We start from the raw sequence: 19297 nt of genomic DNA, 5'->3' as shown, positions 1-19297 counted from the left end.
TTAAACCAGAATGAGCTTTAGTAAAAAAACACACAAAAATAACACAAATGTTCTTGGAAAGGACAATAAAATGGAGTAATAATGTAATAAGAGATTAATAGTATTTCTAATACAGTGTGTAGCATTGGAAGTCTGATTCATTCTAGTGAACTGGTTCATTTGGATGTTTCTAAATCAATACATTCAAAAACAAAATGACTCACTGATTCACTACCAGAAGTAATTTGAATGGTTATAAATCAATCCATTGAAAAATGAAATGAGTTACTGATTCATTGGAATCACTGAACATAAGTAGTTTGGATGGTTTTAAATAAAATCAATCCATTCTAAAATGAAATGACTCACTGATTCATTGGAATCACTACTTGGAAGTAATTTGGATGGTGCTAAATGAATCCGTTCAAAAATAAAATGTTTGAGTCTTGAGACTCAGTCATGTAAAATAGGGTATTTTTAATTGTATTATTTAGTGTAAATTAATCTGTTAAAAGTTTGTTATCTGTTAATGTTTAATTGTGACACTAATTGAGTTCCATCTTTGTGCCAAATAAATAGTGATCTTAGTGTAAAAATTAAGAATATCATCTGTTAGATAAGATATCATGATGCATAGGTTTTGGAATCGAAAATCTATTTCAGTTCTGGAATTGGATCCTTAAAAGGCAGGAATCAGACACTTGTTATAAATTAAAATTTTGATTCCTCTTATCGATTCCTTTGTGTGCATTTTAATATGATTTTAAACCATTCATGCACAAGACGACTGGCACGCTGTTTTCTGTTCTTATCTTAAGTAAACAGTTAACAAAGAAAACGCATGTGTAACAGTTTATTGGATCCGTGCAGCTCTTAAAGTGACAGCAGCCTAATATTCCTGCTGCCGTCTCTATAATAACGTTAATAAAACAACAAAAGACAGAGAAAATTCACTCGCTGTTCTTGACTGAGTAACTTTTGAAAGTATATTTGCAATGTGTGTTTTTTACATTTAATTTAGTTTTTGTACCTGAATACCTGGAAATCTTAAAACACTGTTTATTTCAACTGTGTCTTTGTTCAGTTGTGCGATTGCTAATTTGTTTATATGTTCTTTTTTTAATTAGTGAGTGTTGAATTGTCTTTAATGCTTGACATTTATATTAGTTAGGCTATGGTATTTAAAAAAGTTCCTTGTGTAAGTGTTCTTTATTCTGTTGATTTTTATTCATGGTATTCAGCTACAATTAAATGTTTTTATTTTAAAACATTTGTTAAAATTCAAATGATTCCAACCCTAATGATGCATTAGGCTATGATGCATGTGATCATGTATGTGTTGGTGATGCAAGTACATGTGTGTGAGACTGACGGTATATTGGGTACAGCTGGTCTCTCAGGTCTGTCTGGGCGTTTGGGTGGCAGGGATGACGGTCGATTCGACATGTTGTTGTTCTTCGGAGGAAGAGGCTTCTTTGGGAGGACAACTGGGAGGGACGGCTTTAGAATCTCACCCAACTTCGACTCTTCACCTACATGTAATAACCATCATCATCACTGACATCATCATTACTAAAAGGTATAAAATGTCATACAAGGATGTTTACAGGAAACTAAAAGAGGGATTGTCAAAGCAGAGATAGAAAATGTTATTCCAACTTATGTTTACTTCAGAGAAGCAAGAAGTCTTTGAAAACACAAGCACTATGTCAATCTAAACCTTTTAGAGGAAGGCAAGTTTCACATTAAAAGTTCTAAATAACAGAATTAGAGTTGACCAAAATAATTCTGAAAGACACTACCAACCTTTTTCCTCAGCTCTGTGTGGGAGAGATTCGGGCCGTTCTGGTGGAACCTTTCTTGCCTCTGTCTTTTTGTCTGGGGATCAATAAACACAATATGAGGGTTCAACAGCCGACTCACTGGAAACATGCACAAATTGAACATCTAGGGTTCGAAATCCAATTTAAACATGAAAAAAACAAACAAAAAAACAACAACATAATAAATGAAACAAAGAAACGTTACAATGTAAAATGAAGAAATACATAAGACTCTGCACTATTTCTAAGTCAACATATTTGTGACACTGATCATGTGACTCTTTGTACAGACAGTCAGATGTTCTTGCTTCAATTGAAGCAGAATACGTTCTTTGGATCATTCTCAAATCATGAAGGAGAATATGATCATCAGGTTTTACACAAACCTGTGGAGTTCATGCAGCTCGAGTGCTGCTGTCACTGAAGCAAAAAGCAAATAAAAGCAAAAGGGTAAAGTCAAGAGTATTGCATTGTGGTATACAGTTATCCCACAATGCAATAGTCTTGACCTTCCATTTCCAGTGAGACAAATGCCAGCAAGAAGGATTTAATCATTTATTTCTGTCACAAAAAGAACATGGTCATGTCTTATTAAACAATGTAGCATGCAACAGTTTAAAACAGGTTTTAAAATACAATCTATTATATTGTATTATGATTATATAACTATTTTACATGACTGAGACAGTGTGAAATCCATGTTAATATTTATAATTCAACTTTTTACTTGAATTGTTATGCTGACAATATAATTTGTGATGGAAAATTAGCAGTTGACCCCAGAGATCCCACACTTCGAATCCCGCTCGGAGCGGGTCGGTAAGACCGGTTATACAAGCAAAGCACTGAAATTACATGAACACTCAATTTTTAACAATATTGATTGATATAAATTGGTTGATAATGCAAAAATGGTCAAATATCTGTCTATCACTACTCCATATACTAGTGTTGGAAATATAACTACTGCATGATCTCTCTGTTCCCTCTAGACGTAGCCTTTGTTTCTCACTCCAATTTCATGGTACGTTAATACAAAGATTACGTGGGCCGAGTTTCAAAACCTCTGAAGAGAAGCTATAAGGAACTCTTGTCTATTTATATTTTAAGCGATTTCTGAGTAAGCTGGTATACATACTGTACATAATGTATATCCATAATGTATATACATACTGTATATCCATAAACAAGTGAACACTATTATGACAGAGAAGATCCTTATGATAGATCATAATGATAGATTCCAATGATCATTGAATAGACAGCAGAAAGACTTATAAGACAAGGAAGAGCCAGAATAATATAATATAATGGATTTTTAAAAATCCGTTTTAAACCGATACCTTGTTTTTATATGACTTCATAGGACCACTTTGCATGTTTAATTTAGTGACAGAAATAAATTATTTACATTTACTTACATTTGTTACACAAGAAATGGAAAAGGGTTAAGTCAAAAGTAATGCATAGTGGGATACAGTACCCCATATAGAGTACTCTGCCTGTATACTACACATTGTTACATCTGCTGAAAAAAATGCAGAAAGAAAAGGAAAGGAGTTTACCTGTGACCTGTTTAGTGGTTGGTGCTGCAGGAGGAGGTGGTTTCTTAGGTCTCTGTAAGCACACACACAGTTAAAACACACAGTACACCTATTAAAACACACATGTACACTCATTAACACACTGATCGCCCTTTAAAACGCATACTAAAACATACACATTTGTCCTATTAAAAACACAAACCCTTCAGGCCAAACACCAAACATCAAAGGACATGCTGCTTAATCAGGCAAAGGGTAAGGAGGTAGGCAAAAATACAGGGCAGAGGGGAGCGTGTGTGTGTGTGTGTGTTTATTCCACCAAAGCTCTCCTTTCGCTCAGAGACTGAGGCCCGTTGACAAACAGGACGGGAGCTCCCCGTTGAAAACAGCTAAAGTGTGTCAAAGAGAGACAAAAATAGGATCTCACCTCTTTTTCTACCTCAGGAATGAATAACTTCACAAAGTTGTCTGGAAACACTCCCTGTTTGCCGTTCACCTCTCCAACCCACCAACCAGCGTCTGCACAATCCTACACACAACAACAAACAACGGAAGCACACATTTCAGCAGTCTGTCTGTGTTCTAACCAAGCCTGACATGATGTCAGTAACAATTTGTCAACCACACTGAAAGCAGAAATGTCAATCAGAACATATTTGATGTTCAATATACTGTACAGTTATCTGGAGAGGAATTTTGAACCAATGAGATTTTACAGTGGGCGTGGTCATTAAAAAATGATTAACTATTAATATATATATATATATATATATATATATATTAGGGCTGTCAAATGATTAATCGTGATTAATCACATCCAAAATAAAAGTTTTTTTTACATAATATGTGGGTGTACTGTGTATAATTATTTTATATATATAAATACACACACATGCTTGTATATATTTAAGAAATATTTTCATGTATATACTGTATATAGATTTATATATAATTTATATTATATATAAATATAAATATTTTATATATAAATAATAAAATTTATATTTAAGAAAAATAATATTTTTCTTAAATATACATGCATGTGTGTGTATTTATATATATACAAAATAATTATACACAGTGCACCCACATATATTATGTAAAAAAAACTTTTATTTTGGATGTGATTAATCATTTGACAGCCCTAATATATATATATATATATATATATATATAGTAGCTAATTTTAATGGTTTCAGAACAAATTTGTGTGCAATCACCATACTCACCTTATTGACAATCGCAACAATATCTCCTTCTTTGATTGAGAGCTCATCTTCGTTCTGAGCTTCATACGGGAAAATTACTTTGCAAAACTCCTTTGCTGTAATTTAAATGTTCACAGCCACAAGTCACATCAAGAAACAATTATGTCGTATTTGCATACAATTTGAGTACATGGACAATCTAGGCATTGAAATAATCCACAGAACAGATATGATATAATCCTGTTACCTTTGGCCTTGTTTTCAGGCTCCGCCTTCATGGTTTCCTGGGCAACAGCTGGAGCGACTTTCTTCACCATCGGAGGCTGAGGAGAATCAAATACTTATATTTAATACTACTTCGAACATGCCATTCAAAAGTTTAGGGTCGGTAAGATAAAAATAAGATAAAACATTTATTACCAGTTAAAAATGTAATATTGTGAAATATTACAATTTAAAATAACTTTTCTATTTAAATATATTTTAAAAAGCCATTTATTACTGTCACGTGATCCGTCAGAAATCATTCTAATATGCTGATTTGGTGCTCAAGAAACATTTCTTATTATCATCAATGTTGAAAATAGCTGTGCTGCTTAATATTTTTGTGAAAACTGTGATACTTTTATCAGGATGAATAGAGAGTTCAAAAGAAGCATTTATTTGAAATAGAAATATTTTGGCAACATTATAAATGTCTGTACTGTCCCTTTTGATCAATTGAAAGTGTCCTTGCTGAATAATTAGTATAAAAAAGTCTTTACTTTTTTTTAAATATAGAGATTTATGTAGTATATTATACATCTTTATACATTTTTGTTAAAGTTAATACATGTTAAAGTAATTTAATATCAATAGTAAATTCATATTAAAAATTATAATGCTGTTGAGTATGCATGGCAGTCAATGAGGGCAACTAGAAACATTGACCCCGAGTCCAACAGTCTCACAAAAAATTCAGCATTTTTTGATAACAAAGAACAATCTGCAGAATTAATCAAAAGCTATTGTGCAGTTGGGAGGCCGTAAGGAAGTTGTCAGGGGGCCCAGTGAATTCAAACATACGTGTGTGAATAGCATACTGTCCAGTTAACTCTGTTTATCTGGCCTCTTTCCCACAGGGAAGCCACAATCCTTCCACAAACATGGCAGGGAATCAATCCAACCTGACATACAACAAGCTCTTTAACATCCTGCACTCCCAATGTGGCCTTAACACACACATTGGCTGTTCACTCAGGAAAAAAAAAAACCCTACCCACTCTTCCTCCTTCTCTCTCTCTTCCTTTTCCTCTCATTTAGAGCAGTCATGATGGAGTCGGACTAACAAGCGCCATGTGGCACCCAAATGTTTAAACGACATAATAAGAACATCATTACAACATCTGGCTGCACTGCTCTTCTCAAAGGCCACATGTCATCTCAGTGGGTTACGGTGACTTCCACCCCGGAACACCCATAATGCCCTGTCTTGAAGCCCAAATCACGCCACATGAAACGAAACACATCTCGGCCGTTGTATTTAACAGCTCACTTCCAGCGATGAAGCCACAGTTTTAGCATCGTTAACATACTGTAGAAAGACGGACAGATTAAGAAAGAGTTGCAGAGAAAAATGGGTCTTATTTACCTTCTTCTTTGCTCAAAATGACAAAAACAATCCTTCAGATATATCCGACGTGCATATGTAGGACGGTGTGCACAAGCCTGCAACAGGAACCTCCAACAAGCTTTCAGTCACTCCCCCCTGAGTCATGACAGTCTCTTACAGTCTTACAAGCCCCACTTCTGCTTTAAAACAGCCCTTCAGTCAGGAAACCACTCAGAGAGAGAGAGGAAGAGAGGAGGTGAGGGCTGGACATGGAAAGAGAGCCGTGTCGGGGTGTGGTAAATTTGTATGTGGGTAAACCTTCAGCTTATAAACGACACTGCATTTCCATATTGCAATAATCACTTGCCTTGCAAAGAAGAAAATTGTCTCTGTTTGTAACAGGTGGAAGAGTTAAGCACTGGAATGTATAACAATAGATCTGAAGAGATTTCCTTTTCTTTCAGACTAAACAAAGTGAGGCTGAAGAGACACAAAGTGCGGAAGACGTCCCATAAACACTTCTTTGACAATAACTTCCTTTCTTAGTGACAGAGAGTACCGGCCCAGCTCGCACACCCACAACACACATATGTATATGAAATGGATAACTTACCTACTGCATACTACAGTATGATGTGTATACTGCAAACTGCCTACTATTTCTTTAATTAACGTGAAATAATATCATGCAACTTTAAACATTTAAACCGTATTAAGGTACATTGTTCTCACATGACCTCATGTTGCATGTTTAATTCAGTTAAATATGATTATTTTGTATTGTTAATCTAAGTTTGTGTAATAATGTGTGGCAGTGTAAAATTCTGATATTACCTCTGATTCAATTATCATAGGAAAAAGAAGATCGAGTTGAGCACATTGCTTTATGGGTTACAATAATGAGGGCAGATTACTGTGTTGTTAACCAATAAATAATTATTTTATATACATTCAAGTTTTATAAGAAATATTTTTGTTTAAATTAATTAATTTATGAAGCAATGCAATGCTACTAGTGAATTTAGTTAAAGATTACCATTAAATAGGTGTTAGATAATTGCAAAGATAATGTAAATATGAAAATATGGGAAATTATCATGCATAATTAAATATTTAATACTGGGCAATAATCAATATGGTACTGATATATTGCGCATAGTATTAAATCAATACACACTACTGTTCAAAAATAAAATAATTATTTTAATTAGCAAGGACGCATTAAAGTGATCAAAAGTGACTTTTTGTTAAAAAAAAATTTTAATAAATGCTGTTCTTTTGAACTTTCTATTTATTAAAGACTCCTGAAAAAAATGCATTAAGGTTTGCACAAGAATATTAAGCAGCACAACTGTTTTTAGCATTAATATTAATAAGAAATGTTTCTTAAAACAACAACAAATCAGCATATTATAAAGAATGGGAAATGTAATTATCATGCATAATTAAATATTTAATATCAGATGATAATCAATATGGTACCTATATATTGCGCATCCCTAGAGCACTCTAAGCATATAGAAAGTTCACATGAATATGGTACATACTGTGTACTGCTGAAATATTATGCACTGAATGGTAGTATGCTATTTCACACATACAGTGGTGTGAAAAAGTGTTTGCCCCCTTTGTAAACATGATCAGAGATGGCTGTAAAAAATAAATCTGCATTGTTAATCCTTTTGATATTTTATTTAAAAAATTTGAAAAAATCTAACCTTTCATTGAAGTAAAAGAATTGAAAGTTGGCGGAAAATCACATTATGAAATAAATGTTTTTCTCCAAAACACGTTGGGAACAATTATTTGCCCCCTTTTATTAAATACTTTTTGCAACCTCCTTTTTCCAAGATACCAGCTCTGAGTCTTCTCCTATAATGCCTGATGAGTTTAGAGAACACCTGACAAGAGATCAGAGACCATTCCTCCATACAGAATCTCTCCAGATCCTTCAGATTCCCAGATCCATGTTGATGCTTCTTCTCTTCAGTTCAGCCCACTCATTTTCTATAGGGTTCAGGTCAGGGACTGGGATGGCCATTGCAGATGCTTGGTTTTGTGCTCAGTGACACATTTTTGTTTTGATTTTGATGCTTGTTTTTGGATCACTGTCCTGTTGGAAGATCCAACCACAGCCCATTATAAGATTTCTAGCAGAGGCTGTCAGGTTTTGATTTTTTATCTATTGGTATTTGAACGAATCCATGATGCCATATATCTGAACAAGATGTCCAGGACCTCTGGCAGAAAATTAGGCCCACAACATTAAAGATACAGCAGAGTATTTCATTCTACACATGGGGTACTTTTTATACCTGTATGAACCTAACCCATCTTAAGTGTTTGCTGCCAAAAAAGCTAATTTTTTTGTTTCATCTGACCATAGAACCCATCCCATTTGAAGTTCCTGTAGTGTCAGTTACTTTTCAAACGTTCTATGGTCAGATGAAACAAAAAAAAAAAAGAGCTTTTTGGCAGCAAACACTTAAGATGGGTTTGGTGCACACAGGGATAAAAAGTACCCCAGGTGTAGAATGAAATACTCTGCTGTATCTTTAATGTTGTGGGCCTAATTTTCTGCCAGAGGTCCTGGACATCTTGTTCAGATATATGGCATCATGGATTCGTTCAAATACCAATAGATAAAAAATCAAAACCTGACAGGCTCTGCTAGAAATCTTTTAATGGGCCGTGGTTGGATCTTCCAACAGGACAGTAATCCAAAAACAAGCATCAAAATCAAAACAAAAATGTGTCACTGAGCACAAAACCAAGCATCTGCAATGGCCATCCCAGTCCCTGACCTGAACCCTATAGAAAATGAGTGGGCTGAACTGAAGAGAAGAAGCATCAACATGGATCTGGGAATCTGAAGGATCTGGAGAGATTCTGTATGGAGGAATGGTCTCTGATCTCTTGTCAGGTGTTCTCTAAACTCATCAGGCATTATAGGAGAAGACTCAGAGCTGGTATCTTGGAAAAAGGAGGTTGCAAAAAGTATTTAATAAAAGGGGGCAAATAATTGTTCCCAACGTGTTTTGGAGAAAAACATTTATTTCATAATGTGATTTTCCCCCAACTTTCAATTCTTTTACTTCAATGAAAGGTTAGATTTTTTCAATTTTTTTAAATAAAATATCAAAAGGATTAACAATGCAGATTTATTTTTGATCATATTTACAAAGGGGGCAAACACTTTTTCACACCACTGTAACTATTGACTTCTTAACTACACAGACTCACACTTCTGAGCAAGAACTTGGCAGAGAGAGAGACAAACACACAAAATAATCAGTTTCCACAATAACACAAACCCCCAAAAAAAGAAAGAAAAAAGAAACGAAAGGCATAAATTAAATGTGGGACTAATAAAGAGAGCCAACGATGGGTAGAGAAAATGAGGAAATGAGCAAAGGAATGCACCACTCTCAGTGGGACAGGAAGGCAGGAAGGTTTTAATGAACAAGAGGCTGTGGGGCCGAAGGCAGAGTGAACGCAGGGGACCGAGATAGAGACGGCCTGACTGTAATTACTGAAGAAAAAAGTCGTAAAATCTGAGAGCCGCACATCCACTTTTCTTTTGCTTCATTAAAACACAGAGATACCAATATTCCAAACTCACCTTCTCCACATCATTGTCCATGTCCACGGATCGTGGGCGGAGCTTGATCGGCTGGTCTTTGAAAATGTCCCCGAAGCCGAACCCCCGAACCTTTTTGGGCTGAATCTCAGAACTGGAGGACACACTGCCAGTGTCAGACCGTAAACTACTGGAGTCGCCGCCATCGCTCTCCGAGCCGGTGCTGTCCTTTATACCTGCAAATACACAAACACGTTTTTTAAAGGAGGACTGAAAGCATTTGCATGCAGCTTTGAATACATCATTCTTCACAGCTGGACTGTTAGTGTAGATCTGTCCAGGAATCCTTGCTGATAGTGCGGTGCACGCTGAAATTTCGCTGATATTGGTATTATATGTAAATGTTACAACTAAAACGAATGTTAATGAACACAATTTATTTAAAGTTTAATTTTATTATATAAATATACACTACTCTTAAAAAGTCTTTTTAAAAGAAAATAATACTTTTATTTAGCAAGAATGCATTAATGTGATCAAATGTCACAATAAGGATAAATAACTGTTTACAGATTTCTTGAGCACCAAATCAGTATATTATAAAGATTTCTGAAGGATCATGTGACACTAAAGACTGGAGTAATGATTCTGAAAATTCAGCCCATCACAGGAATACATATTATATATACAGTATATATATATATATATATATATATATATATATATATATATATATATATATATATATATATATATATTTTTTTTTTTTAGATACCGGTATATATATATATATATATATATATATATATATTTTGTTTTTAATGTATTTCAATTGTAATTATGTTTCACAATATTACGGTTTTATTGTATTTTTGATCAAATAAATGCACAAAAAAACCTTAAACCCTGCCAGCAGAACCCCTTTAAAATAACATGTTTAGTTTAGGTACCCCTGAGGTTTTAAATGAATAGTTCAATAAGTAAACAACACATTTGCATGTTCACAGTTCTCTGATGCTGGCTTATGGTCACATGATATGTAGCTAAACAAATAAAAGAAACTTCTTCTAGTAAGCGATTTATCTTAATTGTTTTTTAAATTATTGTATTATTTGTGATTGGTTAAAAGCAGAGAAGTGAGTGAATGCTAAGATGCATGTAACATGATTGATTAGATGTGGCTGGATATTTTGTAAAACTTATTTTAAAGCATCTGGATGCATTTCTTCCATGTGTTACAAATGTTTCACCACTTATCTAAGTGACTTCATCAGCTGTGGGGAGGAGGTGGAGATTTCCCCACACTTAACCTCATTACACTCTGTAACATCACAAGACTCACAAATCACTGTGGGAGTCACTCGCTTAATGATGTGAATCATGACCGTCATATGCGATGGGATGAAACTTTCATGTTTCACCATCTGCTTGTTTGCTGGGAAATCGTCACTTCAATAAGCCAATATATCTTCAATAAGAAGAAAAACATGCTCCAAAATATATTCCATTCTTTTCTATTATGACCTGGATGGATCCCTGGGAATTTTCACAGACATTGGGTTGGTAAGATGAGGAAGCATTTTCAGATGTGGTCAAGAGAGTATGTGGTGTAGAGACTGACTGGTCCGTGTGCTGCGCGTGTCTTCCTGTGGGGTCAGATCCTCAGCCTCGGCCAACAGCTCCTTGGTGAAGTTAGAGGGGAACATCCCAGTTTTGCCGCTGAGAGATCCCTCCCACCATCCCTCCTCCACCTGAGCGAGAAAACACACACAAAGGCAGTTTTAAGAATTAGAGACTACATATTTGGTAGAAACAATCTGTGACATGAAATATATTTATAATGTGATGGTCATGTATTTGTATTAAACTACAGTCTTGTACAGTACTCACTTCTCCCAGAATCTCAATAACATCTCCGATCTTCAGTTCTAGCTCATCTTCATTCTGCGGAGTGTAGCTAAAGGTAGCTTTGCAGCGTCTTTTTCGGATTGCCTCGCCTGTTTACATGAAATAATACACATGGATAAATGATGTGTGACCTACCTATCTATCTATCATCCATCCATCCATCCATCCATCCATCCATCCATCCATCCATCCATCCATCCATCCATCCATCCATCCATCCATCCATCCATCCATCAACAAATAACAAAACAGAGCAGCACTTACACATTCTAGCACTAGGTGTCGCTCTTCTCTTTAATTTATGCTAGACAATTAGCAACACATTTTACTCCAGTGATGATCACTATACATACAGACTTGTATGTAGCTCATGAATTAGCCTCTGACAATAGATACTCAAAGTTTCAGTTCTCTAAAGAATGGAGAAACTGGGCATCTCAACTCTGACCTATTAATATATTGATACCATACACTACTGATAATGCCGAAATATTTCAATACTTAATACTCTGGGGAAAACCAATGAGACAAACATACTGTGTTTTGGTTCACGCTTTCTTTGGAAACCAACATCTCTATCTGCAAAACAAATTAAAGTCACATGAACCAACACTAGTGCTGTTGTCTGAAAATCAGGTGATATACGTACATTGAGGACTCTAAACAGAATGTTTCTTTGTTTCAGAAACCAGATATTACATTTAAATAGAAAACAGTGAAAATAGTATCCAGTAGATTTAAAAATATATATATATCTCTATGACCCAAATTATTTACTTAAGTAAATAATAAGAAAGTGTACTATTTTGATGGTTATATTTTCATCCATATTTTTTAATTATGCATTTTATTTTAAATTAATATGGCAACATACTCAACTAATTTGGCCAAACTGATCTGTGACCACTCAGAGGATTCACAGTGGCCCAATTAAGACTTATGTGATGTTTATGTAATTGTGTCTGTGTAAAGGTGATTTAATAATGCATAATTGTGTACCTTAACACGCACGCACACACAGGAAGTGGTAGGAGTAAATGGTTTCTGGTCTGAGGAGAGTAATACTGTACTTACCCTCGAAGGCCCATTCACACACACACACACACACACACTACAACCGGTCTGATGGACAGATTCTGGACCTGTATGGGTGACCTGGCACATTTAAGAAGGATAAGAGTCTGCAACATTTTTTATATATTTAACTGTCTCTCTTTTCATCTGCGCGAAGCAAATCTAAGCCAGATCTCTGTTTAATTGAATCTTTGATCCACAGAATCTTTAACCAGCCCCCAAATCCTGTCCAGTGAGACATGAGGGTGTGTTTGTGTGGGTGTATTGTGCTGAATAAGCACTGGTCTACTTTTCAGATCAGATGTGCTACCTTTCTTGGCGGGTCTGAGGCTGGGTTCTGATTTCGGGCTGGTGCTGCCATTGGACAGGTCTGATCTCGATCCGGCCAAACTGGACTCCTTCTTCACCTCCTTTTTCGAGTCTTTCTTTATCTCCTAAAATAGAAAAAGGGCATTTAATGCAGAGAAACAATAGGGGGAGCACTGGTCCATTCTCATTCACTGTGTGTGTGTAAGACAGAGACAGGCAGACAGAGAGGCGGTCATAGGCGTCAGTGCGGCAGAGCGGCGCTCGTTTCCTGGATGGGCCGTACAGTGACTCAGAGTCAACCCCAAAAACACACACACACACACACACACACCATCTGTCTGTACGTCTGTTAGCAGAAGTAGCAGCTCTGTCTGTACTGCACTTCTCTCTCCCTCCACTAGGGCTGTCAAGGTTGTGAAAATGTGGCTGGTGATTTATAGTAAAACTAAACAATGATTTAGGTGATCAAGGTAGAATTACTACTGATACTAATGACAAAAAATAAAAATGTTAAATATTTGTGTATATTTTAAATACAATTTTAAGTGTTCGTTTTATTACATGTATAAAAATCACCTGGATATTGTAATATTGTATTATAAATATGTGTGTTGTTATTATTATTACTGCATTGAAATATTTATTTTACAACAATATGGCCTGGTTTCACAGACAGGGTTTAGATTAAGCCAGGATTAGACCTTTAAGTAGCTTTTATAAATGTGCGTTAGAAAAAAAACATTACTGATGTGCATCTTGAGATAAAACAATGGCCCTGACATATTTTAAGATCAGTGTAAGTTTCCGTTAAAACAGCTCAAACATGCATTTTAGTCTGGGACTAGGCTTAAGCCTCGTCGGATACCGGGGTATATGTCTCTGCCTTGAATTCTTCACTTTCACACAGCGTTTAACAGAAAGCCAGTCTGGTAAAGCTGTTGCATTAAGGAGGATGACCTAGTTGAACTTGATAGTAGTTTTAATATACTCCTCATTCCAAATCTGAAGTAATCTGGTGGTCAAAAAGGTCATTACCTGTGCTGATGTAAAAATAAAGTGAATCCACAGTGTGCTGCATTTGTAATGGAGGATTGAAAATTACTATGCAAACTGAACATTGACTGACTTTGTCATAATACAATATATGATTGGCAATATGCGATAGTAATTTAAAGAGCACAATGATTGCTCTGCCATCCTCATTCTCTCGTTCTGCACATAGGAATTGTGAATGTAAGGTTTCTGACTTCATGGCCTGTGTAAAGGTTAAGAGAACTGCTGAGAAAGATTTCGAGCATCTCTTGGCTCACACAGAGCTGTCATCCTTTCTCAATTTCCTGCATGTTATTTTTCTCTGCTCTCGCTGCAAGTTCTTTCTGCGTGTTTTACTCTCTCACTCACTCTGACAGGGTTATTTATTTAGAGGAATAAGAGCAGACTATCTACTCGCTGGATGCTTCATTCTTACAGATAAAAGTGTCATTCTGCATGAGGACATTTTAAAACATTAATCTCAACTATATTTTCAAGAGCACATCTTACATTTTTTAAATCTGACTCATGTTTTTACACATATCTCAGGCTCTTATTAAAGACCAAATTGGTTTAATATATGCAATTCTTTTTTCTGTGGTGACATATTTCCTTCTGAAACAAAAAGGTTAAGCCAGGACATGTCGAAAGACAGATCAGGACATAATATATAATATAATATAATATATAGCCAGGACATATCCAAAGATAATCAATATTTTTGTTGAACTTTTAGGTATAAACACATATAGATGGATGGATTCATGGTCTTTCATTCATGGATCTCATTAAACTCTTCATTAATAGCACAAAAAGCATATCCTGAAGACAAGTCTTTCCCATCTAAATTAGTTCAAAACATCATTAACTCCAAGTAAACGCAAAGGTGCTTTTTTTTCCAGCTAGTTAATGTTTCAAAAATCCCAAAAATAAAAGATGTTTTAAAAAGCTAATTAAAAAAAAAGAAATGGGAAGACGCATCAGAATTTATCATAATGATACACAAACAGGAAGTGTCTCTCACAACGGAAAATGCTATTTTATTTTCTGAATAATGTGCACAAAACTTCAATTTATAAGTTATCAGCCAGGGGATGAAATAAGGTTACAGGAGTTAACTTTCTTTATGTCGACAGCATGATTGTGTGAGAAAGAGAGCGGTGAACAGTCTAGGCGTGAAGCGAAAAGGTATCAGAGAAAATGCTGTATAAGAGATATCCAACCATAAAAATCATGCATTTAACATCCGCTCAGCGGACCACTCACATGCGCACAGACCACAAGATTTTCCTGATATCACACCATTTTGATGTCAATTTATATCTTTATAAAATGTTCCCTGATGAAATCCAGTAGTTTTTTAGTATCCAGTAACAATTTTTGCAATGTTTATGGTTTATCGTTTATACAAATATGCTCCTTTTACATTAGATGTTGCCCACGAATATGATGCTTAAAATAGAACGGAATCAATATTTTTGGTCTGTTTTCATGGAAGAGAAAGAATGGATATTTTAAATGCATGTGATGTATTGGTAAAAGCTTTTAAATTTCCCCTAGAAATATGAGGAAGGTAAGACAGAATGCTATGAGAGCTAAAAAGAATATGTACACACACACACTTGCTGAAAAGTCAGGAGATAACCAGACAGATCGAAAGGACAGAGCCCTCAACAGCAAATAAGAGTTGACCTTGAGCAGCATATCACACTGGATCCTGTAAATGTCCGTATTGTGTTGCTTGTGTGTGTGTGTGTGTGTGTGTGTGTATACACATCTGTGTGTATACCAGAAACATTTTTTCCAAGAAAAAACCCTGAAAACAAAATTCCATTCGCTCTGCCATAACTGCCTTATCAAGTTATTTATGATGAGAAGAACACACTGCAACCGTCCTGCTGAAAAGACCAGAAGGATTTCATGCTAGTTCAGACTGGTTTATGATGATTAGTGCTGGTTTGGTGCGAGTTTAGCTGGACTGTAAAAATTAAAACATTTGTGTATGCATGCATGTCAATCAAATGGAGCACAACAAAGAAACTGAATGCAATCATTCATCATAACAATATCTTTGGACATCAAATGTAGGCATTAACAACTTTTTATATTAACTTGCTTATATTCTATCACTATATTTTAATCTATTTTTGAACACAAATGTTTAGCATACACTATATAGAATTTAATGTGCCCTGTTTGCATTGGGTTGCAGCCCTAGCATTAACTAGTGTGCTAAGTTCTCACAGTCACTGTGATAGCACTGCAGACAGGCGAGCTCATTGATTGATGGGTTGTCTCCAACCCTCACAAAGTCCTACTGTTCGAATCGGATCAGCCGGTGCCAGCCATCAGCATGGAGCTGATGAACTCTGAAAACATCTGAATACGTCACAGTGTGTTACTGCAAGTACTGTTTAGTGTTAAAGTACTTTCATCATTGAACACTCAGTAATCAGTCCTGAATTATTAAAATAAAAAAATGCATTTCTGGATAGAAACTGTTTTTTTGTGGCTGTTGGAGCTTCTCCCCAAATAGGTTGACCTGATTCTAACCAATACCACACTTGGTTTTGGTTAGAGAGTGGTAAACAAGTTATTACAATGTAGATGCGGCTCCATCCAAAATGATAAAGGCATGGATGGTATGGCATATGTGTAATGGTCTACCTGAATACCTTATGGTGTCGCTTCCATGGCAACGTATTAAAGCCAGGCCCCTAGGGGCCAAAGTACAGCTGGAGATCACATAGTAGGTCAAACACTGAAACTTGAGCAAGAAGAATGGGGAGGATCATGCAGACCCATAAACACATTAGGAATGGGTCACATTGGCCGACTAGTGACCCCAAAAAACAGTTTGTCTAGATTATTTTGGTAAAACGTTATTTAAATTTTTTTTTTATTAACTTTAGTTAGTGTATTAAACATCATAAGTGCATAAAGGTATAAATTCTATTTAAAAATATATTGAACCAGTTATTTTGAATTGTAATAATAATTTACAATATTACCGTTTTAACTATATTTTAATCAAATAGATGCAGCCTTGGTGAGACTTCTTTAAAAAAAACAGTAGAATATGCACAATTTAACATGAAACTCTGCTGCTAAATGATGTGAAAGTATTGTTCATTGTTATTTCATGTTACAGCTAGGGGTGTGGCATCTTTGTTGCATCTTTGGCCACTGCATCACATCTCGTGCTATTTTGAGAGGGTTCAGGTCAAGTATAAGCGTTGCGTTGCTCTATTGTGTGGTATTTTGAATGCAAAGAAACCTGTTTGATCAGGGTCAAGTGACCCAAACTAGCTTGTTACACAAGGCCTCCTAAAGATAGATTAATCGACTGGTCGTTTAGGCAATCCATTAACTTGTTGATTTTTGAAAATACACAGTTAAACACATCACTAACATGCAAACAAGCTGTGTTTTTCCTCGAGGATACCTTTGGATAGCTATATTAAAACCATTTATCATTTTTAGTTAAAACTTTCTAAAAAAAAACACAATAAACATTTTAAGATGGTAACTGGTGTTTGTAGAGGGGACAATCACAACTCGTTGTTTTTCGCTCATCTCGCTTTACGGCACGCAGCTGCAAGGCTCACATTTTTAATATTCACTTCCTGCCAAACTCAAAGGCTTCAACTGAGCAAAAAGTCAAACCACAGTTTGTAGCTGCAAACTTCTGCAGTGCGCTCCATCAAACGATACTATACCCACACACACACAGACCAGACCAGACTAGACCTTTTCCTTTTGAACTGTAAAAATAAACTTGCCAGCAGAAACAGCAGTTTTGCAATGCATCGTGGGAACAGCAGATGCCTAATCAGACTCACCTGACAGAGAGAGTCTGGGTTTTTCAAAGGAACAGATTAGAAGGGGGCGTTCACATTCTTGCATACTTCAGACAAAGAAGAATTCAACTTCCACCACATACTGACCGACTATTTGTGCATGAATCTCAAACATGGTTATTCTTTTAACACACTGACACACACACATTGACCTCATACTCGGGGCTGTCACAAGACTCCCTTTCAATAACTTCCTGTTCGAAAGAGCATTAACAGAGCTCTGAAAGTGTGTCTGATCTACATTCCTCCCCTCCCCGCTCATTGGTCTACTCCAGATGGTCAATGGTAGCTGGTTTCCACAGCATCCCATCATTCCTTGGTCTTCCACTACACAGGGAGGAGGAAAAAAAAGCCATCATGTGCTTCGGGGAATGACAGGCTCTCTCATACACAACAGTATAGACGACCTTGGTATGCTAGCGCTGCTCTTTGATCAATGCCACGGGCCTGCTCATGCTGAGAACCAGGCTGCACGATGTACGAAACATTTATTTATTCCCATAAAAACAAATTTCACGTTGGAAGACAGAAGAGGTAAATAAAGGATGTGCACCACCAAAACAAGTCTCAACAGCTGTTTTAACAATGTTTATCCCATAAAGTCTCAGTTATTTGCGCAGATTTGAACAACACAGAATACAGAAGTAGCAACAACAATAGGGTCAGATACTGTACTTTTAAATAAAGTACCTTAGATTGATGTTAAATTGAAGCATCTAACATGTTTAAATGACTTGCACCCTGGGCTTGGCATAAAGGGCACATCAAGATTCAACAGCGGCTATAAAAAGATGCAAGATCACATCCACATCAACTGCGGCATTAAGGAAAGGGTCAAATGTATATTTAAGCTAATGTAGCAAGTTAACAGCTAGCAAGCTAACTTGCAGATACAATGTGCAATATAGGTACAGCTAAATTGATCCAATACTTGGATATTTAAAGATGGACACTTCACATATAACAACAAGGTCAAGGCCAAGATGGTTGACTTGTTTTAGATTGTCTTATGTTTTTTTTTTTTTATGTTTTTTTTTTTTTTTTTTATTGATTTTACACAAACAATAAACAAACAAGCCCAGCTATTACCAACATACAAAACGGGAAAAGAAAATTCACACAAATTGCACATCACATGTTACATCACATAATCTACATTATTGTTTACAACAAAAACACATACATAAAAAAAGGGGAAATTTATGACTTATTGGTGAAGACAAAATGTGGTCTCCCATCCTGCAGCAAACCAGCAAGATCACCAGGAAGGTAGTCAAGAAAAGGTTGCCAAACATTATAAAACAAATTGGCATTGCCCCTTAAAAGAGAACTCCGGCGCAAAATGAACCTTTGATTTGTTCGTAGATCGACTGGTAGAGACTGTTTTTC

General features: G+C 35.8%; 1 protein-coding gene across 4 annotated transcripts in view; it reads right to left on the bottom strand.

Moving 5' to 3' along the window:
* sh3kbp1 (SH3-domain kinase binding protein 1) overlaps positions 1–19297 on the bottom strand; it is a 48665-nt gene that overhangs the window by 5310 nt on the left and 24058 nt on the right. For 3 of the 4 annotated variants that reach the window (XM_056249098.1, XM_056249096.1, XM_056249095.1), the window contains exons 3-13: positions 13018–13141; positions 12171–12212; positions 11616–11722; positions 11347–11476; positions 9768–9961; positions 4802–4877; positions 4576–4670; positions 3774–3875; positions 3368–3419; positions 1786–1857; positions 1352–1511 (exon numbers count right to left, since the gene is read on the bottom strand). In XM_056249098.1, the coding sequence (XP_056105073.1) occupies positions 1352–1511; positions 1786–1857; positions 3368–3419; positions 3774–3875; positions 4576–4670; positions 4802–4877; positions 9768–9961; positions 11347–11476; positions 11616–11722; positions 12171–12212; positions 13018–13141 (1154 nt within the window). The remainder of the gene's footprint in view (positions 1–1351; positions 1512–1785; positions 1858–3367; positions 3420–3773; positions 3876–4575; positions 4671–4801; positions 4878–9767; positions 9962–11346; positions 11477–11615; positions 11723–12170; positions 12213–13017; positions 13142–19297) is intronic. The other variant, XM_056249097.1, reaches the window with a different exon arrangement.

This window comes from Rhinichthys klamathensis, unplaced genomic scaffold (assembly GCF_029890125.1).
Source record: "Rhinichthys klamathensis goyatoka isolate OS25496 unplaced genomic scaffold, OSU_Roscu_1.1 h1tg000059l_1, whole genome shotgun sequence".
Lineage (NCBI taxonomy): Eukaryota > Metazoa > Chordata > Actinopteri > Cypriniformes > Leuciscidae > Rhinichthys > Rhinichthys klamathensis.
This window is presented reverse-complemented; position numbering and strand designations above follow the sequence as displayed.